Below are 26,860 nucleotides of genomic sequence, written 5' to 3'. Positions count from 1 at the left end.
TTGATCTCACCAGGTTTGAAATCCTACCCCATGAGAAAACCACACATCACATGAAAAGTATCCCGGTAAATAAAATAAAATAAAGAAGTTCACGAGACAGTTAAAGCATATGGCTAGGCTTAAATTTTGATGGTACTTGAGAGCTTGTGACCACAAAAACTACCAGACTGTCAAAAGCTCGCATTATGGACCACGGCACTGTGCAGTCAAAAGTTGAAAGTTGAGCATGCACAAACATCACTTTGTGTTTGGATTTTATGAGTAATAGACAAAAATACTTTTACAGAAAGTACATGTCTTAACATTCAAGAAATAAAAACTACTTTCAAGTAAATATGAGCACACATTCACTACCAACAAGATTTTGCACAGTAAATAAATAGTTGAACTTCTTATGCATTTAGTTCATGTTCGATTGGTGGTCGGTATGCATGCAGAAAGTCTTGTTGGGAAAAGTCGGTAGTTAATGTGATCTCTGAACCTAAAAGAGATGAGTATCATGTCTGCTGGCTTTGAGAATACACTGGGAAAAAATGTGATTAATTTTCACATAGCCTTGAGAACATTACACTGCACAATTACATGAGTTGGGTTGGTGTTTGAAAGAGCAAGAAAATGCGTTGTGTTGTTAGGGTCAGCATTGAACTGAGTCACAGAACGCGCACGCACTGGAATGCAATAGTTTGATACGGATATACATAGTCATAGTGGTATTAAATAGGACTAGGACTAGTTCTGGTCAACCTTGTGACCAACACAGTCCCTCTTATCATAATCAATAATTATGAATTTATGAATATTCTTCCACCGACAGGTGTGTGTTTTACACTTTTCCTCAATCCAGATTCACGCTCTTGGGAAAGGCTCCTTTGTCACCTGAAGCTGCCGGTGAACAGGTTGTTCCACTGTCTTTAAAATCTGATGCTGATAGTTGAACTTGAATCAGAACAACAACAACAACATAAATAAGTCTCATCACCTCAAACCAAACCAACCCTGTTTGTTAGCTGTTACCTCTAGAGACATATCCATCTGGTGAGTTCTTCCTGCTTTGCTTTCTTGTTTGTTTGTTTGTTTCTGGATTTTAGATTCTTAAATGGATATTCTATCAATTTTTTTGGTTTTGGTTCTATTTGCCAAATGCTCCTACCTGTGGTTCACTGAGGAATATACCCTCCATTCTTCACTTGCATATTTCTCATTATTAAATTGAATTACCAATGGTTTGCTTTTCAATATTCTTGGGGGTTTTGTCCTTCTCTTGTTTATTATACCAAATTTTTCAATATTCAGTTTAGAAAAAGATCAATTTTTGTTTTGGGTAGCTGCTAAATTCTAGTGCTATAGCTTCATTCTTTTGAAATCTTTATCCAGCAGAATATTCATGGTTTATTCTGTTCTTCTGTTTAGTTCATTTTCATTAGCACATTGGATCTCCTGGTAACTTGGCTGGATAAATCTCATTATTAAAAAGAAGGGAAGAAAGATTTCCCCATTCCTTTTTAATTATATTTTTTTGTCCTTTTCTTGATTCTTCACCTATTGGTTTTGACTTTCAACAAACTATGATTCTTTGTAAAGGGGAAATAGTTTCTACCATACAACATACATACTCAGCCTCCTTCTTGCTTTGTCTTTCTTGTGTTTGTTCTGTGCACATGAACACTGAGTAGTGAGTATTTCAACTGCATATGTTGTGGTGTGAACACTGGTTGATTAATAATTTAACTTGTTAATAGGAGTATAATGAGTGAACAATTGGGGGTGCTAAAAGTACGAGTTGCGCAAGGGAAAAGGTTGGTGATCCGGGATTTCAAGAGCAGTGATCCCTATGTGGTGCTCAAACTTGGGAATCAGGTAACTAGGATACATATTTCAGTTTCAACTTTTGCTTGTTTCTCTTGGCATTAACATTATGTAGCATGTTTTAGTCTCAAAATCTTAACATCATTTGTTAAACTGTAACAGACTGCAAAGACCAAGGTCATTAACAGCTGTTTAAATCCTGTTTGGAATGAAGAGCTGAATTTCACTCTCACAGAACCCTTGGGAGTTCTCAATTTGGTGAGTTTCCTGATATGTAGTATGCCCCATCTAGTTTACCATAGCATATTTAGAGCAAACTTATTTCTTCAGAATCAATTTTGAGTTCTGGCACACAAAAAGTTCTCTTCAGAATTGATTTTGGTTTTAGAATGAATTCTAAAAATATTTTCAAGCATACGTTTAGCGCACATTTGAATGCACGGTGGAAAAACACAGTGAAACCAGAATCACGTTGGAAAGAAGCAACTTTTCTGAGTTTTTGCAACTGTAGTTTTACGTCACTGTGGCTTTCCACAGTATATCCAAACATGCACTTAGTCTTTTTGGCTTTGAAGGTAGTAAAGTTCATTTTGAGTTCAAGGCACTATTTATTAGATGTTCATGTTGGATAACTGAGTTGCTTCTCTTACAGGAAGTGTTTGATAAAGATCTTCTGAAGGCTGATGACAAGATGGGAAATGCTTTTGTCAACCTTCAACCACTAGTCTCAGCAGCTAGATTAAGGGATATTTTACGAGTTTCTTCGGGTGAGACAACATTAAGGAAGGTGGTGCCTGATAGTGAAAACTGTCTTGTCCGTGAAAGCAGTATCAATTGTGTTAATGGTGAGGTGGTGCAGAATGTTTGGTTAAGGCTTCGCGATGTAGAATCTGGGGAGGTAGAACTGACAATCAAGTTGATCACACCAGTTGCTCCCTCAAAATAGTGCAGAAATTGCCAATGTCATCCTCAGGCTAGATCTTTAACAAGATCATAGTTGTAACATTTTATATGTAGTTGTTGAGTTTTTGCATCTGCTTAACTGCTTCTTAGATGTTTCTACCAAAAAAAAATTCCTTCATAGATGCATATTCTAATTAATTTAGCAGCTTGTTGGCGATTCCTCATCCCCATATATTAAAAGCCACTTGAAGCTTTTTTTTTTAAGGAAAAGCCACTTGAAGCTGCTCTTCCTGATGAAGAATTTGTAATTTATTAGTTCATTGGTTACTATGGTGTGTTGTGTTTGTGTTACCTTGTATTTAACAAAAAAAAGGAGTAGTAGAAAACTATCCCTTCATTTTAGTGATGAGTTCTCAAGCATAGGTTTTGGTGTAACTATTGATTTGCAGGTAAGTCAAGAAAAGGAAGTTATGATGTTTGGCTAGTTTATACTTCTAACTCTGCATTGTTAGTTACAAATTTACCCAAGTAGAGATTTAAGGAGCTGTATGTATGATTTACTTTAGGTTTATTACACTTTTGATCTCTTAACAACATACAATTTTGGTTCCATATTAAGTTTTTGTGTGTTGAATTAAATCTCAATTTTTCAATTGTCTCAATTTATACCCCTTCATCATTTTATTTTATTTTTGCTTAGAACTTTCAATTTTTTTGTTTTCCGATGGAACAAAAAAGAACTTTCAATTTTTCGTTTTCCACGGGAAAGTTTCACAAATTTAATCTCATAATGAAGGCACAGTAAAGAAGAAGAATATCCTGTAATGAGTCAAGTGAAAAGAAAAGTGTATATGATGGATGAGAAGGAAATAGAAGCAATGACGGTTAATTAGTTCTATGTTTTAAAGGTTTCTTTTATGCTAAATCGGTAGAAGAAAAAACTACACAAAACAAAAGTGAAAAGTACACCCTCTCAAAAGTGAAAAGTACTCAAGCCAAGATGGGATTTTGTATCTATCTCTATTTATATGTGTCAAGGGAGAACCTAATATGCACCATTTTTAGGTGGTGTAATTTTATACCACCTACTTTGACCGAGTATTGCAGATCAACACATTATTTTTTTTAAGAAAAAATATCATTAAAAATTTGTCATATATTAAATTTCTTTAAAAAAAGATGTGTTAATTTGTCATACATTTTTTATTATAAAGGTGTCAGAATGCATTTAGTGGCGGTTTAGAACCGCCACTAAATGCTAAGAAAAGGACAAAAAAAAAATATAATAGTGGCGGTTTGGAACCGCCACTAACTTCACCGGAATAAAATAAAAAAAAATAGCACCCCACGTGAATCTCTTCGCAAAACGCGAAGAGATAAAAAAGTGGGTTTTTCCCACCCTCAATCTCTCTCTCCCCTCAATCTCTCTCCCACCAAACAAGGTTCCTCCCTCTATCTCTCTTCCTCTCATCTCTCTCTACCCTAACTCTCTCCTACCAAACAATGTGTAAAAGTGGTCCACATTAGGGGTCACCATGTGTTAAATAGTGAGAAGGATAAACATAATATTTCACTTAACATTGTAATCTATATAATATTAAAACAACAACAGTTTTAAGACCCTATTAACCGAGGTGTCACTACCTCCAATTTTTTACATTATTTTATTCCATTCTCACTCCCTAAAATCTCTCCACGCGTCCCCTTTTTTAATATTTTTGATTATTTTATTCAGTCTTCATCTCTTCTCTCTCCCACTATCTCCTTCCCTTCGTTTTCTCTCTTCCACTATCTTCCTTATTAAATCCGCACCACATTGTTCTGTCATCTTCTCCCTTCACAAACCCCACATTTTACTTCAGCTTCCGCTTTCCAAAGAATCATTAAATGAGTGCACAACACTCATTACATCTAATACCGCTAAATGCACCAATTTTAAATTTTAAATTTTAAATTCAAAGTACCCTTTACATGTCCTCATTACAACCTACCCTTCCTCCAAATCTCCAATTCTAGGGCTCACTCTCATCTTCTTCACCATTCGCACTCCTCTACCGCTGCCATCCCTCCTTCACACAACCCTCATCCTCTTATACTAAAGCCAAAGTGAAGAAAATGGAAATACATATGTTAATAGGTTTAGGAGTATAGGTTATGTACGTAATAGCTAATTAAATCACAATACGTGCACAATGTGTGCACATGCACATTGTGTGCAACATATCTATCTATCTAACTATTATATATTAGGAATTGTAAAGCGCGCAATGTGGCGTAGCCATGTCAACCATTTACTACTACCTAAATATTCCACATTAGATTTTAATCTCACATGGCAACTCAAACCATCTCTTTCAATCTTTGAACTTTTCTATTCTAAACAACTTTTTATCTTCATAAGCATTTATAACTCACATATTCTTATGTCATTGAAAACTAACTTTAATTACAATTAAGGTATTGAAGGCTCAATGAGCAATAAGTTTTATCTTCTCATATTTTTTAACTCACTTTTCTCATAGCATTGAAAGCAGACGCTACTCACAATTAAGCGGCACATTCTTCAACAATGGATTCATGCACAAATTTGAGAGTTCAATAGTCCCTCCGTCCTCTATTATAAGTCATTTTCTTAAAGATTTTTTGGTACCAAATTATAAGTAACTTTACAATTTATATGAAGCATTGATTATTTCTTTCCATATATACCCTTATGCTTAATGCTTTGCATTAAAAGAATTATATTTTTCCACTTTTCAAAATATTTTTTGTTTCCAAGACCACTATCATCTAGAGATAGTTGAATATTAATAAGGGGAGAGAATTTTTAATGAGGGAAATTCAGGAAAATTATTAAAAACAACTACAAATTTATTGCTGCTAACTACTTTTAACTATTTTTTTTAATCTAAGAGAATTGGGTAAAAGTGATTTATAATATGGGACAGAGGGAGTACCTTAGAAAAATGGAATATCTAGAAAATGTTAGAAATAACAAATCCATGTAAGTCTTTCTCATGGTGGATAGTAAATAAGGTTGTATTTTTACACCACTAATTATCTATTAGACTATGAAAAATATTTCTTAACCATGAGATCGATGTTCAATCTTTGTCAATGAAAGAGATTAATTACTACTATCGACATTGGATACCAAGGCTCACCAAAAATATAAGAAAAATCTGCTATAACCAATATTGCTCTCTGTGTTCTTCTAAATCGTTACAATTACAATATAATGAACTCATTTTGTTTTAAATAATTATGATCTTACTCTGCTTAATTACTTATTTTATATTTTCAAACAAATAATATATAATATTTACTAAAATTTATAAAATATTCTCTTACACCGCGCATCGAGCGGGTTTAAGTCTAGTTTCATGATGAAGTCTCTACGGCTCTATCTCCACAAATAGCAAAACGCACTTTGCACTTGTAGTTTGCAATTTGGTGATACGTAAACCTGGTGCATGCTTGAGTGCCCATAAATTCAGGCGAGTGTAGGCTACATGAGTAGGGTGTACCAATAATTTATGAACACTTAATATGAAAAGTACTGACTAGATTTTTTTAGACTATTTACGTTATAACCCCAGCTGAATTTTAGCTTACTAAATATGCCCTTATTATTTTTAATAATTATGTATGTAAAATTTTAACACTGTTAATATGACTTTTTAAAAATTCTGGTAAATCAAAGAACCTTGTATGTATGACCCGTTATATGTGAGCTAAATTTCATCTAGTCACTCATCCTTATACACAATAATTCATAGCAAACAACATAACCCTCCAACCAAATAAAAAATGAATGCCCCGTAGACTAAAAGACCCGCAAAAATTGCAGATAGAAGATTGGAAATGCGGAACCATTAATCAACCCAGCTAACAGACTCACAAAAAAGAAATGGTTCACTCATGATAGGAAAACAAGACAAGGCAACCCAATTTCCATATCTTCTGATAACGAAATCGATGCAATTCAAAACTCAGAGGTGAAATTGGGAAGAACTGTATGAACCCTAAAATCATAGGCGAAATGAGAAGAACCGAACGAACCCTAAAACCAGAGGTAAAATGAATAACGGGATGGACATATGTGAATGAAGGTGAGGTAAAATGGGAAGAACATAAGGAACCCTAAAACTAGAGGCAAAGTGAATAACCGGATGAACATATGTGTGATGAAGGTGAAAGAAGGTGAAAAAATTAATCTTATTCTAGATCCAATTTTTTTCACCTAACAGAAGGACTGAATTCGAAAAACAGAATGTTCTGGGGTTAGTTTATAATTACAATAAACTTACATGGTTGATTCACAGTTTCAGGAAGAACACAAAATTATTAATCAATAAATCCAAGTGTAATTTTTCTATTGGTACATGTCACTCATGTACGTGACCCATAATTTTTTTGCTTGTACCGGAGGAAATGCCTGTAAACCTTCTCCTTCTCTAATTAACTTGAATGTTGCATCTAGTATCATATAAGAAGATCCAAATTCACAGCTAAAAATTTCATGTGAAGATTATCAGATACACCAAACCATAGAACCCATATAAACCAATAATTCACTCCCCAAGTGTATTTTACACGGAACCCGCGAACCTACTAGGTCCGGTTTCAATAGCGCTCTCATCTACATTATGAGCTAGGCCATACAATGTTAGTTATATAATACAAATAAGCATGGGTTTTGTTTTTCATAATAGCTTACGGAAAATAGAGTAAAAAAAGGTTATAATAGGTCATTCTTCTAAATACTTGCATAACCGTTTAAATAAGCTTAAATAAATTCAAAAAAAAGCTTAAATAATTTATTCAGACGCTTTTTTAATGAGTTTAATTTCTATGCATTGACAGTGTAATTTTTTTTACATAATAAACCAATCAGATTTCAAGAATGTGAGAAAATCTAGTTTTTTTTATTTAATTTCATTAATTTCTTTTTGAGTGTCAGCATGTTATCATTTTTAATCAGTTAAAGAAGGAGAAGATTTTACGTACCACCAAATTACAAACTGCAAGTGCAAAGTGTGTTTTACTATTTGTGGAAGTGGAGTCGTAGATGCTACATCATTAAATATGATGCACACAAAGTGCACGTATTGTGACTCTACTACGATCTACGTACATAACTTATACTCCTCATTTTTACAATCTGATTGGTTGATGGTGTAAAAAAAATTACATCGTCAATACATCATTTTTTTTCTTTTTTTAATCAATTATTGTAATGACTTACTTCACATAGTAATAAAATTAAACCCATCAAATGAATAAGTAATATTTAACTAACTAAATATAAAATTTTATTAAAAACTTAATTTATTTTATTCAATTTATTTTTTCTAAAAAACCCGGGGGCAAAATAGAGCTCATCTTACATTTTATTTTTTCCATTTCACATACACCATTCACCAAAATCCAAATTTAACTGATTTTACGTTCAAAAAAAAAATTAACTAATTTTTTTCAATTTTTTTTTAACTAATTTTACAAAATAGAATTCTGAGAAGGAGAGAGAGTGATAAACATTTTGCGATGAATGCGTTGAAGCTGAAGGCGGTGTCACCGACCACCCCTGACGACGCGGCGAAGAAGGCTGAGACGGTGGATCTCGGAAACGGAAGCGACGTCGTTTACATTCAGAGGCTTTTACCCTCCGACCAGTCATGGAACTGGTTCCATTACCTCGACAAACACATCCCATGGACCCGACCCACCATTCGCGTTTTCGGTAAAAACTTCCTCCAGGTCACTCTCTCATCCACAACAATTTCTGGGTTTCCTTCAAAATCTCATCTTTTTTGTTCATTCAATCTGTAAAATTTTATCCACTTTTTTTGTAAATTAGTGTAAAAACTGTGTTTACTTTTGTGTTTTGAATGTTTATATTTGATTAGTTAACCTTTTGAAGTTATAGTTTATTATAGGCTAATGATCATAATGTGATGGAGTTTAGTTTGGCTTAATTAGTTGTTAATGTTATGCAATGCAATGTGAATTGTGTGCAGCCAAGAGACACATGTTATGTTGCAACTCCAGGATTGACTGAATTGACTTATAGTGGATATCAGCCACATGCATATTCTTGGGATGATTATCCTCCACTTAAAGATATCTTGGATGCTGTAAGAAATAAGAGTGAATGATTTTTAATCAATATTGGTTTTTGGCCTATGTTTGTTTGGGGTGTTACTTAATATTGCTTTGTACTTGGTTGGTTCTGTAGGTTCATAAAGCTCTCCCTGGGAGTAGTTTTAATAGCTTGCTGTTAAATAGGTATAAAGGTGGTAATGACTATGTTGGTTGGCATGCTGATGATGAGAAGCTTTATGGACCTACTCCTGAAATTGCTTCTATGTCTTTCGGGTGTGAGCGCGACTTCATTTTGAAGAAGAAGCCTTGTAAAAAATCTTGTGGTATGATTTCTTTTGCTGCAGCATGTTTGGTAGTTTCACATTTGTAAGTGTTAGAATTGATTCTCCACTGTCAAAATTAGTTTTGGATGTTGAAACTTTCAGTTCACAATTGATGTTAGTATCAAAACCAATTGTGTGATCAAGCTTCTTCTATCTCCCACGGTAGACATAATCAATTGTGGAGTTTTACACCAACATAAGTCACCTCACCTCACCTGTGAATCACTTAATAAGTTAATATCATAATAAATTTTACAAAACCAGTTATATCCACAGTAAATTCTGATAACACTTATCCTAACACGCACTTACTAGAGGTATCTGTCATTGTACTTCTTCAACCATGCACTCCAAATATTGTTATCTGCCACCTTATATTGATGTTCATGAACATATTATGATTTGGTGTGGACCTTGTTCAGATGGAAGTGATGAGCCTGCGAGCAAGCGATTAAAGAAGAGTAGCCATGCTGATCAGCATACATTTAGACTCAGGCATGGATCCCTTTTAGTGATGAGGGGTTATACCCAGCGAGATTGGATTCACTCTGTACCAAAACGTGCAAAAGCTGAAGCTACTCGCATTAATCTTACCTTCAGGCGAGTTTTTTGATTGGCTTGGGACAAAGGCCGGTTTTGGATTGCATTGTTGTAAATCTGCATCCGGCAGTTGAGATGAAATGCCTGGGTTTTGTGTCAAGTTTATATGAATATTATAATTTTGTTGGACTTTTGTTTAATGGTGAAGTTGTCTTCTCTAAAATTGCAATTTAAATAATTAATTACAAAATCATAGACGTAATAGGACTTTAATTTTTAAGTGAATTATTATAATTTTACATATTATCTTTTATAGTGCATATCTCACCTTAGAAAAGCAGCTCAAACATTCCTTATTTATATAGACTTTATTTATGTTTTCAAGATATTACACCGCCGGCAATTATGAGACTAATCTCATGAAGGCTCCAAGATCACGTTATATAGACTTTTATTTATGTTTTCAAGATATTCTACCGCCGACAGTCATCATGAGACTAATTTCATCAAGTCATCAAGCTCCAAGATCACGTTATATAGACTTTAGTCTAGCCCCTTATAAAGTCGACAAAGCTAGATTTATAAGAAAAAAATGATAGAGGTATCATTATTTTATATAGAGGGCCATCAAATCAACACTTGCACTTGCTTTCATAAAAATGTCCTAACAACCTCTATATACCCCATTAGATTAAACTTACCTAATACATATACTTCATAACCATAAACAACGACAAGGAGATGCATTCACTCTAAAATGGATGAAAACAATCCCATTAAAACTTTGACAGCTTAATCTCATTTGAGTTCTCTAATCTCTCTCTTTGTTATAAATTGTGCCTAAATTAAACATGTTAGACAAGAAACTCCCCAACCTCTTTGGTGGTTAATCATAAGCTATAGCATTAAGTGACTAGTTGTCACAATACCAGAGGACCTAACCATATTGATTATGTTAGAGGTTTACCATCACATGATGTATAACCCTTAACCACATAAGGATATATAGGCCGAAAATAGCTAACCTCTAAATACTAGGGATTAGCTGCACCATATTGACCCTTTGGTAAAAAAATTGTGGTGATCTTTCTAAGTCAGTATTTAATGTAAAAAATCCAGCATGGCTCTTTTGAATATTCCTTAATTTTAGCATACACCCCCCAATGCTTTCCAATTATATATAAGAGAGCTTCATTTTTGTATTTGACAACCATGTATGGTTGGCATTTTAGTGTCAAAACCACCTCAGATCGCTCTGCCCCCCAAGCTAAAATAGCATATAGCCAATTCTACATACATGCAAATTTAACCACCAATATTTTAGGACATTACCTTTGTTTTCAACGGTCTCAGAAAGGTAAATAAAAGTTGGACTTAAAAGGAACCCTCGTTTTCATCTTTGGTTCTTTTTGAGTTCCAACACCTTCCTTTGCAAATTCATTCTCATCTTGGTGAAAGGACTATTCAGGCTTCATAAAGGATCTTGAATTCCAGGGCCTTTCTTGAAACATCAAGCATTAAGGTAAAGTGTAATCATACATTTAGTGCATGTTTGTATTCACAGTAGATTTTCATGTTGGAATGAGAATTGATTCTGCGAGAAACTACTTGTAGTAGCTTTTGTGACATAATTGATGCTGAAAGATTTGAATGTGAATCCAAACATGCTAGTCCTTTTGAGTTAAGCTCTTAATATCTAATGCACTATATTATATGATGAAGCTGGTGAGGTTTGAAAGCATAAAATGTTTTGTTCTGTTTTTTCATATAACAAGATTTATCTTCACAATGCTCATTGCTATTTATCTTGCAGACACGGTTTGCAGGTGAGAAAAAAGAATACAATGAGCTTCAGAATCAGAGATAATCAGCCCAAAGATGCGAGTTCTCCAAGAGGAGAGGCTGCAGAGATTGACACAAGGGCACCATTCCAATCTGTCAAAGCTGCTATTGGTTTATTTGGTGAAGTAGCTGTCTCCAGGGAAAGACGTTCTAATTCTATCAAGAGAAGATCATCAGAGGTAAGGACTAGTTTGATTCCATTCTCAGTTTTTGAATTTAAAAACTATTTTTAGGAAAAAAAAATTAAATTTTGTTTTTCAAAAGAAGAGAATGAAAAAAAAAACTGTTTTAACTATGTTTTACAAAATTGAAATACATGCGACTTCAAAACATAAAACACCTCTGAGATTATTTGGAATTATTATATTATATGTCTCACATTTACTAGAGATATGACAAAAATAATTCTTATAAATGGTAGAGTTAAGTCTCCTAAATTCTAATATAATATCAGGGGTTATCCTAAATCCATTTGTTGGTGACCTCCTATATATCACCTCGCAGTCATGCAAGCTCTAGATGTCCAGCTCTGGGTGCGGTGAGGTGGGTTAGAAGACCTACATTGGCTAGAAATATGATTTAGATAGTCCCTATAAAGGGTAAAACAAGATTCACCTCTAAGCTAGCTTTTGGAGTACAATTAAGTCTCAAATTCTAATAGTGGTTTTAGTTTTAAAAATATAATTTTTTAAGAACAGTTTTTCAGAAGATGGGAATTATACTTGAATGCTTGATGGCATAGGCATGGCCATGCTGGCTAATTAGAAACTTACAAATTACAATAAATATATGAGTGCTCTTTGTCTTTGCACACAACTTGAGGAGATATTCAAGTTTGCACAAGTTGTTTATTTGCATGATTTTGTGATTGAGCAATTGTATCATTTTCATTGTGAATGTGTCATTTTTGTTCTGTTTCTGAGTTAGTAAATTGTGTGATTTTCTTGCAGAATGTACTAGAAAAGGAGACTCAGCTTCTCTTGGCCCAAAGAGAACTGAACAAGATAAAGAAAAAGCTTGAAAGTGCTGAGAATACAAAATCTAAAGCACTTATTGAGCTTGACAAGGCCAATGTGACACTTCAGGAACTGACAAAGAAGCTCACCAGTGTGAGAGAATCTAAGCAATCAGCAATGGAAGCAGCTGAAGCTGTGAAGAATCAGGCCAAAGAACTTGAAAGGGCACTATCCCAAAAAGCTATAGGATATGAAGCTTGGAAACAAGAATTAGAACATGCAAGAAAGGAATATTCAACCACAGTAAAGGAACTAGATGCTTCCAAGCAAGAACTCAACAAAATAAGGCAGGATTTTGATGCTGCATTAGAGGCAAAATTGGCTGCATTCCAAACTGCAGGAGAAGCTCAGCGTTCAGCGAAATTGAACTCTGAAAAGCTTAGTGAACTCTCAAAGGAAATAGCAACCATGAAAGCATCAATTGAACAGTTGAAGCTTGCCTCTTCACAGGCCCAAGAAGAACAAGCAAATACCATGAGAGAAAGAGAGGAGAAACTAAGTTATTACAAAAGTGCAAAGGAAGAAGCAGAGTCGAAATTAGTGGCTCTAAAGAATGAGTATGACCCTGAACTGACACAAAATCTGGAGGCCAAACTTGCTGAAACAAGTGCAGAGATTCAGGAGCTTCAAGAGCAGATGAAAGACAAACATGCTTCTGAGATGGATTCTGTGAAGCTGATAACTTTGGAGATTAAAGAAGCCACAGAGACACTGCAGCAAGTTTCTGAAGAAGAAACCTCCCTGAGGAACCTTGTAGCCTCCCTTAAGGAAGAATTAGAACAAGTGAAGAAAGAGCAAGAGGAACTCAAGGAGAAGGAACACGCAGCAGAAGCTCTTGCTGCTAACTTAACTGGTGAAATACAAAGTACCAAGGACGAGACAGATTCTATGGAGAACAATAATTCTGATGCCATTCATCAGTTAAATTTGAAAATTGAGCAACTTTCATTTGGGACAGAAAATGCAAGAAGAGAAGAAGAAGAAATGAGAACAAAAGCTCAAGAGCTGAAGCAAGAAGCTGAAAATTCCAGAGCTGTGGCTGAAGAAATGGAGCAGAAGCTAGAGGTTATCTTGAAACAAGCCGAAGAAGCGAAAGCAGCAGAGCAAAAAGCCATTGAGGAAATGAAAATGTTCTCTGACTCACAAGGTGGAAGAGTCTCAGTTTCAGATTCCAATGGTAAGATCATACTGACAGTTGAGGAGTTTGCATCTCTGAGTGGGAAAATTAAGGAATCTGAAGATTTGATTGAGAGGACAGAAGCAGCTTCCATGGCTCAGGTGGAAGCAATCAACACAAGGAAAATTGAAGTGGACAAAAAAGTGGAAGCTAATCTTAAAGCAATTGAAGAAATAAAGGCTGCAACAGACTTGGCTTTGAGGAATGCAGAGATGGCAGATTCTGCAAAACTTGCAGTTGAGGGTGAACTCAGGAAGCGGCGCAATGAAGAACAGAAAATGGAATCTGATTTTCAATTCTCAGATACTTCAAGGCCAATATCTCTGCGCAGCTAGAAGTGGAACCTTTCAGTATCAGATATGTTGATGAGTTCATCAAAAGAAACACAAGAAATTGCAGCATTGGCTTTTTGCCTTTCTTGGGAGTTGAAAGAAGCTCTTTCAACTGCATGATCATTCATGTGTCAGCAACATCCCAGTTTGCTTTGAAAGCAGTTTCAGTGTTTCCATCATCCAGGAAAAAAAACTGTGCAGATGTGAATGCTCATTGTCAACATTCTGGTTTCTCGAGTTCCTTGGCCCTTATAGAGAAGACTAAGTTTTTCCCGGTTTCAGGGGGAAAAAATTTAGATGTAACATGTTCTTTAGGTTTCATTATTTACAACCATATTAAGGTGAAGAATAGAAGCTTGAAGTACAGAAATAAAACGTGTAAATTCGTTTCATTCAACATGTTTATATTTTCAAAATGTAATTTTATTGTGTCTTCCTATTTATACTTTCGGTTTTGGTCACCAGAATTGCATTTCCTGAAACAAGTTCACTCGAAGTAAAAATTTGCCCCTTCATCAGCTTAAGTTTGAGGCCTGGTTACAAACATTCCAAACTGACTCTTAAAACAAAATTATTATTAAAACATGTTTTATAAGTGTAAAGACTAAAGACTAGCTATCCCACCATAAAAACTTTTGATAAATAAATAGTAAGGAAAATGAAGGAGAAGGTTTCTTCTGATTGAGTTTTTCTTTTCCAATAATAAAATAGCATATTTGTTCTTGTTTACAAGTCCTGTACTTCGAACATAAACTACTTAATAATTAAATTGTTAAGGCACTATGATGACAAAAAGCAAAAGATCAAACTTAGAGAAGAAACTTGATGGTAAAATATTATATTTGACATTTCTCTCTTGCATTGTGGCACAATGCAAGGCTTATTATGACTACTCCCTAAATTTCTCAAGCTAACATAAACAACACTAACTACACAGGTTTGGAATTGGATCAGATGGCAAAGATACCATTGGTTGTTAACTCATCGATCATCATTCCCATGGCTTTTCTCAAACTTATGTAGCTCTGACTCTATAGTCTTTGCAATGTTTGCTTCCTCAGCAGGAGGTTCAGGAAAAGCTACATGGAAAGATCCCTGCTTGATGGGCTCAACAGCTTCATGGATTCTGGATTGCTCCTTGATGTAATTGTAAAGCTCTTGATGGAAGGAATGATCCAAGGAATAGCAATTTTCACTTCCACTCTCTGCATGTTTTGATGATCCAGAGCCTTCTTTTCTAGAAAAATGTGGCAGAGACGCGTAATCCATGATCTGCATGCCAAACTTATTTGTTAAATTCAACTGAACAAAGAATGATGTAAAGGCATATGATGGGTTGCCATAGATTTAGTTGCCATTCTTTTTCTTAACAATAAAAAAAAGATCTACTTCACTTTCTTATTAATAGGAACTGAATAAAAAAGTGAAGAAATTTTCAAGAACAATAAATGCCTTCTCAGAAGAATGATGCTGTGGCCACTTTTAAAAGAAAAAAATATGCACTTAGATATCACAGAGTAACACTAATTGAGCATGAGTAAGTTCATGAATTTTTGAAAACCCTAGCCAGAGAAGAGCTTCAATGCCCTTGTCTTGGTTTTGAGAGAGAAAACATAAAGTCAAATGATCTTGAGGATATTCTAACAATAAAAAGGAAACATTTGAACCTGACACATCTATGAGATCTTATCCAAGGTTCTAAAACTCCACCAAAATAAGTAAATAACCAAAGCCCTCAACCCAAGCAACTTCAATTTTCCCCATGTAATAGGCTTCCGTTTATTTACATCAATTCTAGATTCATGCGGTGTAGACCTTATGGTGTTTTCAGTTTAGTTTGTTTTAAAAAAATGAAACATACAATTAGTTTCAAAGGCTTCTTGAAGCATAAAGAAGGGAAGGTTTTAAGGCAATGTACAGTCATGCATATGGTCCACTATGGTTGAAAGAAATACAAAGCATATGCCACAATCTCTTATCCGAGGAATTTTTTTTCCTACTCAGCATCTCTCTAGTATTCCATAACTACTACGTGGCTCCAGGAGCATGTGCTGTTAAAGAATGTAATCTAGTAGTCCTCATCCAAGAACAGGAGGGAAAACCCCTTACCTTCAACAGCTCATCTCGACCAGAACCTTGTAAGACTTGCACTTTTTTTCTTGTCCTCTCTTGCAAAAGTGGCTTCACAACCTGCCAATGCAATGTGCTCAACATTATCCCGGGTTCCAATAAGAGCTCAGCTTAAACCAACACAAATATCATACAAGAAACCAAGTCACATGGAATAATATCTTCTTACCTTCCAACATGCTGAAAATATGTATGGGGCATTTACAATGTAATAAGTATTTGTCTTCTCAGGGTAGTTCAGATCATCAATGGATGATATAATTGACAACAACTGCAACAGCATCAAAGACAACCCAATGAAGGAGATATTCAAAAACAAAACAAAGTAGACAAAGATTTTCTGCTTTATATATTTGTTCATGAAATATCAGCCGGTAACAATTCGATCTAAACTCAATCAAGTAGAGAAATTGTGAGTATCAGAGTATGTATAGTACTTCCAGAGGTCATGATATGTTAATTGTAGCTGTATACCTTAATCTGATTCAGGGCTGACAGCTTCAGGCCAGTCATATCCAAAACCTTTATACAAGTTGTAATAGGGCGCCCATGCTTCTTTGATGCAGAAGGCTGCATGCATGTGTCAAAACAAAAACAAAAATGAGACAGAAGTTAAACTATCAAGTTAACCACGCAACTAGAGAATGTTTAGGGGGTGCAAAGGACTAATACCAACCAAGATTACACGGTCACGATATTCATTAATTTGAATGTGAGACTGCACATAATAATGGACCTGCAATCATACAAAAACACGCAAAATAACCTAAGAATAAATTTGAGCACAAGGCTTTAAGATAAAGCAATATTGCTCCAAACAAACCCATGTTCTTTTTGCCTTTCATAATAAAATTAAACTTACAGATGCTTTGTCAAATGTACTAAGCCCAACACCAATTGCAAAGACAGGCAGACCCTAAAAAGAATGGCAGAGCAAGCATTAAAATTAAAAGAGGAAAGAAATATAACAAGAAACTGAAGAAAGTTAAGTAATTTTGTTAAATGATAATAAATGCATGCAGATATAGCCAAGGTTGTCAAAATCGAGGTCCAACCTACGATATGAGCAGAGAGAAAGAGAGAGAAACACACACGTAAGATGCGTGATCATAACACGGATTTAAGATCCTACCTTAGATGTAACATTATAGTCAAACAAAGGCATATACATATAACAAAAAAAAACCTCAAACTCACAATCAACATATAATCAAACTTCAATTGAAAATCAAGCGAAAGCAACAGCTCTCCGCTAAATATAGAGTTCAACCAAAACCATCATCCACAAACATGTTTGAACCAGCTGTTCAGCCATTAGCCACAAGCCATGAACTCTCATGCATGCGCACATCAACTTGCTTTACATATCAGTATCAGATAGATACATGCAGATACATCATGAATACATATCCATGAAGTATCCAATCTCTTATTTTAAAAAATGAATCTACAAATCTGATACAACATAGATACATCCCCAGGACTCTCCCAATATGGTTATTATCATATGATTTTCAATTTAGTTAATGACTTACTCTTTTTAGAAGCCTTGATTTTGTTACCATTTACTCTTCTTAAAAAGCCTTGAATTACGGGGTGAGGTCTTCTTCTGTGTATAATTATAACTCTTGACAACAGAATCATAGAAACGCAATGCCTCTTTTCTTCATTGCACTCACGAGACATACAAGCCATGAGTGAACAGTGTAGCAAGCAAGCTAGCAAAGCAAGATATATCATATATCACCCAAGCCCAACCATGAATCATCAGCAAGAACAAACCACCCACGCATGGAAGACAAATCCGATTCATAGGAAAAACCACAGAACAAAGATGACAAGAAAGTAAAGATGATTGTGCTTTGGACGTTATTGGGATCACTTGGTGTGGCAAAAATCGTAGAATCATGTCATCTGATGAGTATGATCATAATTTTGTCAAACTTGGATACAGCTTAATTTGCACATTTTGACAAGCAAATGCTTCCAAGCACAGTAAAGGTGAAATGAACTGAGAAAAGATTATTTTTAAGAGTACCTCTCTTGAGAACCCTGACAATCCTATGAGTTGTGAGTCACGCACTGCTCTGTATAGATCTTCAGGGATTATTGGTTTCTGAAAAAGTGAAGCACAAGCCAGGCAATTAGAACTCATTGGAACCATGATAAGGATAATCACTCAATTACAGACAAGCACCTAACATAAAAAATATGAACGGCCAAAAGAAATGTGTAAGCAAAAATATACAAGGATCAGTATAATGTAGACTTACCGATAATATGCTGTCAATCTCACTTTGCACTCTCCAGTTCAAACAATCAACTAACTGAAACGTCATACAGACATTTACAAATAAATCAGATGCATAGTCAATTTACAATAATGAAGTGCATATTTGCAAAGCACTCAACAAAACACCACGGTACATATCTTACCATTTTATGGGCCTTGGAAGCATTCCACTCCCTTGCTTTTAGAAACCGCATTAAGGTTTCAGTTACACATCCTTGATGAACATTCTGCAAGTAACAGAGATTAAATTTCAACAGAAGAGATAGAGTGCTTCTCTATTAAAACATTACAATCAGTTACTAAGCCAGCTAGATTTCACCAAACCCCAGTTGAAAAGTTAACAATTATGTGCAATACTGCAATTGATTAAATTTGCATAATTGGATCAGTCCAGAAACAGAAAGAACTTAATAGCAATACCAATCACATTTGTCAGCATACTCATACATATAAGAGGAGGTGTGAAACATAAGAAATGACCATCTTCTTCAAACTTGGTTCATACTTGAAATCAGATCTCAACCCCATCTTTTTACTGAAATCATTACCACACACATGATATTCACAATCCACAAACATAAATGGAAGAATGTAGAAGAATCAATGAACCAACAACATCAATGAAGCAATTAGTCACAGCAATCATGTGAATTCAGGGTTCCCATTCATGGCAGACAAAATCAGTTGAAAAAATCCCACATGCAGACCAGAACCCAGAAAGGACAGTAATTGACACAGTTCACAAAGAACTCAGATCAAGGAAACACCCAACCCAGGTAGTAAAGTTGAAGACTTTGGAAATGGTGACTGACCTGGAAAGTTCTCTGAAGTGGCTCCTCAACTAGCAACATGCATCATTGAGAAAGAAACAATTCAGAAATCAAAAAACCAACAAAAGGGTATCTGAAAATCATAGAAAGAAGAGATTTTGGCTCCACCTTGATCCATTAGAGCTTGAAGATCTTTGAGAGCATCCTGGGAAACAAGCCCCATTTTGATGAAGAAAATCACCAAAATCGAAGCTAAGGAAATGGGAAATAGAAAGAGAGTAAACAAAAGTTTGTAGCTTTAGCTTGAATCTCTCGATCCCGTGTTTTGCTGAGTGTGTTGTGTTACTGTCACAGACACGAGGAGACCAGAAAAGAAAAATGAAGAAATGAGAAAATCTATGATATCTATCTATGCTTAAATAGTGTGATTCCTTTTTATTTTTCACTTTTGAAAAAGATGAGAAAGAGATGCACCTAAGATTCAATTCAAGGAAAGAAAGTCATTCTCCACTTCCAACTTTTTCAATTAATTTTTTAAGAAAATGATATACTAAGTTTTGCACGAAATTAGTATGAGAAAATAAATAATCAATCACGGTAATGTGTAGCGTGATTTAGTTTTTTAATGAACCAATCACTATGCTTCACTTGAATTTTTTATGTAAAAGACAAATTTGTCCCTCGAATCGTATTTGTATCTCTTCACGTGTCGGTGTGTTGGCTTCTGCCTTGTCCTCTGTTTGACTCTGCCTCAGTGATGTTATCCTTGTTGGCTAGCCAACATCTCCCTGTCGTGTTCTTTGCGCGTTCTCCTTCCTCGGCTCTCGGACTCAGCTGCTACAGTGTTTCCCTATGAGCACCACGTCTTTTTTATATATAAGTAATAATGCACAACCCCATTTGCAAAAAAACTTCAAACTTCACATTAAAATTGTGAAACTCATCACTGATTCGATGCGATGATATGTTAGGGTTGTTTGCGATGGGTTCGAGAAGGGATGAAACCGTGAATAGGGGGTGCGGCCACCCTTGGCAACAAGAATGAGGAGGAGGCCAAGCCTCGTTCATTGAGGTATGAGGCCTGGAAAGTGGAGGTGGGTTGAAGGAGACTTTTGTCGACAATGGTGGGACTCGTGGCAGTCGTCGCGGAGGGCGGTGATGCTCTGATTAGACATGAGGTTGATGATTGTTAAGACTGACTCTCGATGGTGGTTCTTGGCCAGAATGGGAAGATGTAGGTTGGGTTGACGGTTCAGGAGGGTGGTGTAATGAAGCCCATAGATATCATGAATCTCGCCACATTTATAATGCAATGCTCATGCACAAAATACCTTAAATGATTCACCAAAACAGTAAAAGTCATCCTACAACAACAATGACAACCGCAACAGAAACACTACCCTATAATCATAACACTACTTCATAGCCACAAGACAAACCTAATGACTACAACACAAACGAAAAATGAAATGAATATGGCTTGCCTTGCGCGAACGTCGCACGAGGTTGGACACAATCTTAACCATTGCAATAGTTGTGAACGAGGCACGAGGTTGAAAAGAACCCAAATGCTCGACAACACTAATGACGACCAATGTAGGGAGAGAGCGATGAAGAGGTTTTTAGAGGTTGAAGTTTTTGATTAATGAGAGAAAGTTGAAAGAGGGACTAATCTAACACATGTATGTTCTCAATATTATGGATACAATTTTAGGCAACTATCATCTATATATATATATATATATGTAAAGCTCACTTGAGCTATAAGTATTAAATGCATTAATGATTAAACAATGAAGTTAAACATTTTTCAATTTAACTTTCAATATACATCCACTTATTATTAATTATGAATTAGTAATGGTTAAACTTTCAATTTCTCATATTTTAAATTAAATATTAATATTATTTAAATTTTAATTATTGATTACACATGAGGGAAATTTTAAAGTAATAATAATTGAAATTGACTAACTTTACATTAATAACAATATTAGATAGTTAATATTAATCTTTTATACTTCTTTCAAATTGTAAAGCTTTCTAATTTGTTATATAAGTTTAGGATTTTTTAAAAAATAATAAATAAAACTTATTACTATTTTTTACACTGCCTACTAAAATGTAAAAGTTACATTGAACCGTTGAATTAAAATTTTCCTTTGTATTAAATAAATTAAATTAAAACATTAAAAATTGCCTAAGTCATTAGCTATTCAATTACCTACTAAAATGTACAACTCAATTGAAATTTTGGTATAAATACACCAAAAAAAAACCTTTGTATTATATACATTAAACTAAACTAAAAACTTATCAATAAAATTTTCAAATCAATTAGTTGTTCAACTACCAACTAATTTTCGTGTTTGTTGTATAAGGAAGAATAAAACATGACAAATGACTCCTGAAACATAACACTTTAGTTCTCTAAAAAATGGTGAAAAAATAAACGAACCTAGACACTAAAATAAACAAAAACTACACTTTTATTTGAGGTAGGAAAGTTGATACGAGTTAATATAATAATTTAATAAAATATTTAATTAAATACAAAATATTTCAAAAAAAATATTAGTCACAATCATTTATTTTTTAATTTAATTATCATAAAAAATTTAATTAAATAATTAAGCAGTAAAATTTTCCTACGTTTGTATTAATATAAAGGAAGCAATAACAAATTTCTCTGTAATTAATATATTAATAATAAAATTAAATATTTTCAAAAGTAATTCAACTACCTAAATTGAATAATAATATTCATTCTTTTAGAAAATGGAAATATATTAGATAAAAAGATATCTTGAGAACACCCTCTCTCAAGTGAGGTAAACAGAAACGGAAATGAACATAACAAAGAAATTGAAATGAAAAGAAATAGAGCAGTCTAAAAAACATAAGAAAGCAAGCTGCCTAGAAGCTACAAAACATACGAAACCTACACTAGGAAAGCAGGAAACAAAAGTAGCTTGAAAAGAACATAAAAAAGCCACCAAGGACAAGGTGCACAAGCCAAAAGAGAACTCAGCAAGGGAGAGCACCACTACAACAAAACTGGTGTTTAGCGACGGATATTTTGCGGCGGTTACGCAAAAACCGCCGCAAAATGTAAACTTGAGGCACTTTTTCAGGCGGTTATGCAAGCCGCCGCAGTTTTCGAACAATTTTGCGGCGGTTTAGGTCAACTAGTGGCGGTTTTTTAGACATTTGCGGTGGTTATTTCAGAGGCGGTTCAACCAGGCGCCGCAGAATGATTAAATCAGGAAAACCTAAAATAAACCCACCTCACCTGAACCCACCACATAAGCAATTTCAGATCGCGTTTTTTCATCTCAGGAAATACCCACCACACCTTCACCTCTCTTGTAACACCCCGATTTCGGTGGCGTCACTTTAGTAACCAAAATAAACTTAATGCGGAAAAACGTAAATATTTTTTTTTTCCGATAATACTAAAGACAAGACTGAATTAAATAATCGCAAATGCGAAGACAACATAACTAATATACAATATAGATTACAGCCCCCGCTGTAAGTAGCTAACCACGTCACGAGTAAACCTCCAGTGACGGGTAATGAGAAAAGTAGCGCCCGTAGGCAAAAGGTACAGACCAAAAGAAAGGCCAAGTGTTCGCAACACTATCCCTCAATATGAGAATAAGCTGGCCCATCGGCCTAAAACAAGACCTCCTAAGTCCTACCAACTCTCTGTGATTCTCGTAAAGAAACCACACAAAAAGCTATAGGTGGGAAACTACCCTGTCCCCAAAGAAAACAAAAGATGTTCAGAGCTAAGACTCTACTCCTACACTAATCCCATCTCGAGGAGCTCACACCAGCACTAAAACCTACATGCTAGCATGATCGTCGTCCGAATTCAAAATCCAGAACGACCTAGTCTAAGTACACCATCCGTCCTTCTCTCGCGAACGCGATGCGCTCTTGTTCCAGCATCTCAACCCTAGTTTCCCCCGAAGGGTGAACCATCGTGAACCAGCCCGCCAAAGACATCTGACAAAGGGCGTTTGTCCGCCAAAGCACACACAGAAGACGCGAGGGTCAACTCCAAAGAATTATGTAAATAATAGCACCGATAGATACAGATAATAGAATAGCCACTTAGGCTTATAACTAGGGATAACATCCTAGGGTTGCATATTTCACAATGAATATAAACGCAGTAATAACAGATAGCATGCATCAAATAGGATTAACAATTATCAATCACACTCAACAACTAAGTCAGTATGCATGTTGCATGAAATGCAAATGACGGTTAACCCAGTTAACCAAATGCATTCCGGAAACGGATGGACATCAAACGGATCAATCCTAGCACCAGCAACGGTGGGACCATTTCTGCCCGCGTGCCTCTTACACCACACAAAGGTAGTCAGATCAGCCGTAACCCGTAGGTCTGCCATTTCGGTCTGCTACAAGAGTCGTCTACAAACGCTCTTACACGGCATTCCGGGTCTTATGACCATTTTGGAAACCAACGAGGTCCAGAGTACGTCCTGTGTTAATACCTCATTAATGTTGCATGAATGCAGGATGATTAGTCAAATAACGTCTCCGAATCTCACTCGACACGTCGCCACGTGTTCTAGCTAAATTAATGTCTCTAAAAACTTACCCTAAGGTAACAGTCGATTCTGCGACAAAATACATTTCTTCACAACAACACATAACTCATGATGATCTCCAAATCATCCGACTCATCTCCATCTGATGGTCAAAACTGCTCAACGAGCAAAGACCATCACATACTCGGAAACTATCAATTTCTCGGACTTATCCCCAGGATAGTCCAACAACACAGCTGCTCCAACAGCACAAGAGTATCCCGCATTCACAAGGTCTCACGCCTCAGTGAAGCTTCATGTTGTTCACGAGGTCTCACGCCTCAGTGAAGATCCATGCTTTCCACAAGGTCTCACGCCTCAGTGGAGTATCACGCATTCACAAGGTCTCACGCCTCAGTGAAGCTTCTCGGCTCATCCCTTGGATGGCTAAACAAACTGCTCAACGAGCGAATGAGTATCAACATACTCAGAACTCACAATCTTTCTCAACCCTTGGATCCGACGACACTTCTCGTTTTCCAAAACTAAGATTTGCATCCAAAGCTTCCTTTCGAGTTTAATATCATTATTTGAAGATTTAGAGGTTGTTTAATGTCTTATGAGTTTTCTTTACAAAATAATATCCTTTTAGTCTTATCGCAAATCCTATAAGTTCTCGGGATCTCCTAATCCCCAAATGACACCAGAGAATGTCTCGATCCATACAACACCACAACAAAGTCCGAATCTCATTCGTCCTATCAAACTTTCTCAAAACTCTCAAAATAAAATCGGCATGACCTGCCCGCTATTCTCACTATTCAGAATCTCAGATTTCATTGCAAAAGCATAATTAACTCAGCACAATCAACCAACATGTCATATATCAACATATTATGCAATAACCACGTAGCACTTAGCATATAAAGCATTGCATCACACATCCTAAATTACCCACATAGCACTTAGCATGTAATTCACCCTCAAAAACATTCAGTAGATGAATCATCTACATTGTCAGCCGAAGCCTCAGAAAACTTTTTTCCAATCAAACACAAACAAGTGCATAAACAGTAAACAATGTCGAAAGCATCGACCCTAAGCATTAACTAGAGATTCAGTGAGAAGCCCTCACCTGAAGATTCTCCAGGGTTATCTCCTAAAGCTCCTTCACAATCAAAGCCTTGCTCCGCTGGAAATTCCTCAAAATCACCTTTAGAGCAAAACCACAGAAATACTATCAGAATCTATCGGAAACTAAGCTATCAATACATCACTAAGGTTACACGAAGTAGTACATACTCCGAGGTACGATAATCTAGCGCGAAAGGACAAGTTTTCGAAAAAGGAATTTTCCTCCTCCTCTCCTATAGGGCTCGGCCACTTTTCACAATTGTGGGATTCGATTTTTCTTCGATCAAACTTGGTTCCTATGCTATCATTAGCCGTAACTAAGGGTATTCTAAACTCGGAAAAATTATCGGATCAAAAACTATCGCAGGGGTATTTTGGTCATGATTTTTAACTTAGAATTTCAAAACTGAAATCCCAAAAAGCAAATTTGACAGGGACGTCACCAACGACGTTTATGACAACTAATCCTACTAGCACTAAGCTAAGGCGATAGTTTTCAGCCTAAAGGTTGAAGCTTTACTCCAAAAATGGGTATTTAAGGCATAAATTGATTCCGGCGGAAATCCGGCGACATTACGGAAAATCTAATCCGGCAGAAGTGATCTTGGGCATGTAAGGAAGATGTTTAGAATCAAAAATGAAATATTCAGGATAGTTTTGCAAAAACCTCAAAACTATCAGCTCAGAAAAGCCTACAGAAAAGCTATGGAAAAAGCGATCAGAGGTAAGGATTAGCGACTATACCTCGAAACCTTGAAGCAGCAACTGATTAATCAACGATCAAGCAAGGATTGAACAAAATCTCTTCTTCTCCCTCCTCTAGCAAACTCGCGGCCCTCTTGGTGGAAATGGGTAAGATATTTGTGTTTTTCTCATTCTTGGCTATATATAGAGGTTGGCTAAACGCGGTAAAATGAAAGTTTCGCGAATCTGATTTTTCCGACTTCATTCTCCATGAATTCTAAGATATGTTTTGGCGAAAGAATTCCAAAACTAAAATGAGGTCTCCTTGTATTTTTGGCAACTAATGCATAGTCGGTGTAAAACTATTTTACCCGATAAGTTGCTTTTTGCATCGGATGTCGGAATAGAAAACTTCCTTCTGAAGAAAGATTGAAATCATCAAGAGAAATGGGTGTACGCGTGTAGAATCTTCATTTGAAGCTCTGAATAGAAAAAGTCTTCATTGTCGAGTGATTCTAGGGTTTTGAAATACCAGGGTTTCAGTTTCGGCAAACTTCCGATGATTGGAATCGGACGTTCGTAGATCCTAGAGTTTCGCCTCGAAACGATTGTGATATATGGAAAAAGAGAAGTTCTAACATTTCTCTGAAGATTTTTGGAATTAACTTCCATCGTGCCTATAAGTGAAAACTAGCTGTATACTAGGGTTTCTGACCTAGGTTTAAGCGTATAACGATCGTGCTATAACTTTTATCGATCATGATGCAATCCTTTGACTTTTCCTGAACTTTCTCCTTCATAAATTTATTTCATTTGGCAAACTCTTGTTCAGGTTTCCCTTCACAATACATCAACCCTAATCGTGAATAAGATTTTATTCACTTAGCATAAGCTTAAAAACTTGGGTCTTACATCTCTCAGCATCGCGATTCTTCTCAACATCGTGATTCTTCACTCCTCTCTCAGCATCGCGATTCTTCTCAGCATCGTGATTCTTCACCTCTCTTAGCATCGTAATTCTTCATCTCGCTCAGCATCGTGATTCTTCATCTCTCAGCGATGGCGAACACCTCAGAAGCAAAGCTCACGTAAATGGCGTTCCAGATTGAAGCTCAGTCATTGATTGAAGGTAAGCACTTCGTTTCATCTCGCGAATTGATCAGGAATTAGGGATTTTAGGTTTTAGATTTCAGGTTTTTGATTTGGATCTGTTTGATTTGGTTAGGAATTAGGGATT

General features: G+C 35.7%; 4 protein-coding genes across 4 annotated transcripts; 3 read left to right on the top strand and 1 right to left on the bottom strand.

Moving 5' to 3' along the window:
• Positions 1–829: 829 nt before the first annotated feature.
• Positions 830–3,285, top strand: LOC130723071 (protein C2-DOMAIN ABA-RELATED 11). The gene is made up of 4 exons (XM_057573993.1): positions 830–1,035; positions 1,740–1,857; positions 1,969–2,064; positions 2,459–3,285. The coding sequence occupies exons 2-4, from the start codon at positions 1,747–1,749 to the stop codon at positions 2,750–2,752; spliced, it is 501 nt and encodes a 166-aa protein (XP_057429976.1). The 5' UTR covers positions 830–1,035; positions 1,740–1,746; the 3' UTR covers positions 2,753–3,285.
• A 4,944-nt stretch (positions 3,286–8,229) lies between these two features.
• On the top strand, positions 8,230–9,877 carry LOC130722311 (DNA oxidative demethylase ALKBH2). The gene is made up of 4 exons (XM_057572997.1): positions 8,230–8,469; positions 8,730–8,846; positions 8,948–9,137; positions 9,560–9,877. The coding sequence occupies exons 1-4, from the start codon at positions 8,257–8,259 to the stop codon at positions 9,748–9,750; spliced, it is 711 nt and encodes a 236-aa protein (XP_057428980.1). The 5' UTR covers positions 8,230–8,256; the 3' UTR covers positions 9,751–9,877.
• A 942-nt stretch (positions 9,878–10,819) lies between these two features.
• LOC130722309 (WEB family protein At1g12150) lies at positions 10,820–14,465 on the top strand. The gene is made up of 3 exons (XM_057572995.1): positions 10,820–11,199; positions 11,491–11,698; positions 12,470–14,465. Exons 2-3 carry the CDS (start codon positions 11,522–11,524, stop codon positions 14,045–14,047), a joined length of 1,755 nt encoding a protein of 584 aa, XP_057428978.1. The 5' UTR covers positions 10,820–11,199; positions 11,491–11,521; the 3' UTR covers positions 14,048–14,465.
• A 238-nt stretch (positions 14,466–14,703) lies between these two features.
• On the bottom strand, positions 14,704–19,652 carry LOC130722310 (phosphatidylinositol/phosphatidylcholine transfer protein SFH2). Its single transcript, XM_057572996.1, has 11 exons — positions 19,406–19,652; positions 19,280–19,308; positions 18,611–18,694; positions 18,448–18,501; positions 18,213–18,290; positions 17,037–17,090; positions 16,851–16,910; positions 16,649–16,744; positions 16,344–16,445; positions 16,154–16,234; positions 14,704–15,316 (listed from the first exon to the last, which is right to left on the bottom strand). The coding sequence occupies exons 1-11, from the start codon at positions 19,458–19,460 to the stop codon at positions 15,026–15,028; spliced, it is 984 nt and encodes a 327-aa protein (XP_057428979.1). The 5' UTR covers positions 19,461–19,652; the 3' UTR covers positions 14,704–15,025.
• Between the last annotated feature and the right edge of the window lie 7,208 nt (positions 19,653–26,860).

The sequence above is a fragment of the Lotus japonicus genome, chromosome 6 (genome assembly GCF_012489685.1).
Source record: "Lotus japonicus ecotype B-129 chromosome 6, LjGifu_v1.2".
Taxonomy (NCBI): domain Eukaryota; kingdom Viridiplantae; phylum Streptophyta; class Magnoliopsida; order Fabales; family Fabaceae; genus Lotus; species Lotus japonicus.
This window is presented reverse-complemented; position numbering and strand designations above follow the sequence as displayed.

Excerpts from the sequence above, each read along its gene's own strand:
- LOC130722311 (XM_057572997.1), top strand. The coding sequence starts at position 8,257 with ATGAATGCGTTGAAGCTGAAGGCGGTGTCACCGACCACCCCTGACGAC. Across the intron at positions 8,470-8,729 it reads TCGGTAAAAACTTCCTCCAG|CCAAGAGACACATGTTATGT; the intron begins GTCACTCTCTCA and ends AATTGTGTGCAG. Across the intron at positions 8,847-8,947 it reads TTAAAGATATCTTGGATGCT|GTTCATAAAGCTCTCCCTGG; the intron begins GTAAGAAATAAG and ends TTGGTTCTGTAG.
- LOC130722310 (XM_057572996.1), bottom strand. The coding sequence starts at position 19,460 with ATGGGGCTTGTTTCCCAGGATGCTCTCAAAGATCTTCAAGCTCTAATG. Across the intron at positions 19,309-19,405 it reads TCAAGCTCTAATGGATCAAG|TTGAGGAGCCACTTCAGAGA; the intron begins GTGGAGCCAAAA and ends GCATGTTGCTAG. Across the intron at positions 16,911-17,036 it reads GTACATTTGACAAAGCATCT|GTCCATTATTATGTGCAGTC; the intron begins GTAAGTTTAATT and ends GTATGATTGCAG.
- LOC130723071 (XM_057573993.1), top strand. The coding sequence starts at position 1,747 with ATGAGTGAACAATTGGGGGTGCTAAAAGTACGAGTTGCGCAAGGGAAA. Across the intron at positions 1,858-1,968 it reads TGCTCAAACTTGGGAATCAG|ACTGCAAAGACCAAGGTCAT; the intron begins GTAACTAGGATA and ends AAACTGTAACAG. Across the intron at positions 2,065-2,458 it reads CCTTGGGAGTTCTCAATTTG|GAAGTGTTTGATAAAGATCT; the intron begins GTGAGTTTCCTG and ends CTTCTCTTACAG.
- LOC130722309 (XM_057572995.1), top strand. The coding sequence starts at position 11,522 with ATGAGCTTCAGAATCAGAGATAATCAGCCCAAAGATGCGAGTTCTCCA. Across the intron at positions 11,699-12,469 it reads TCAAGAGAAGATCATCAGAG|AATGTACTAGAAAAGGAGAC; the intron begins GTAAGGACTAGT and ends ATTTTCTTGCAG.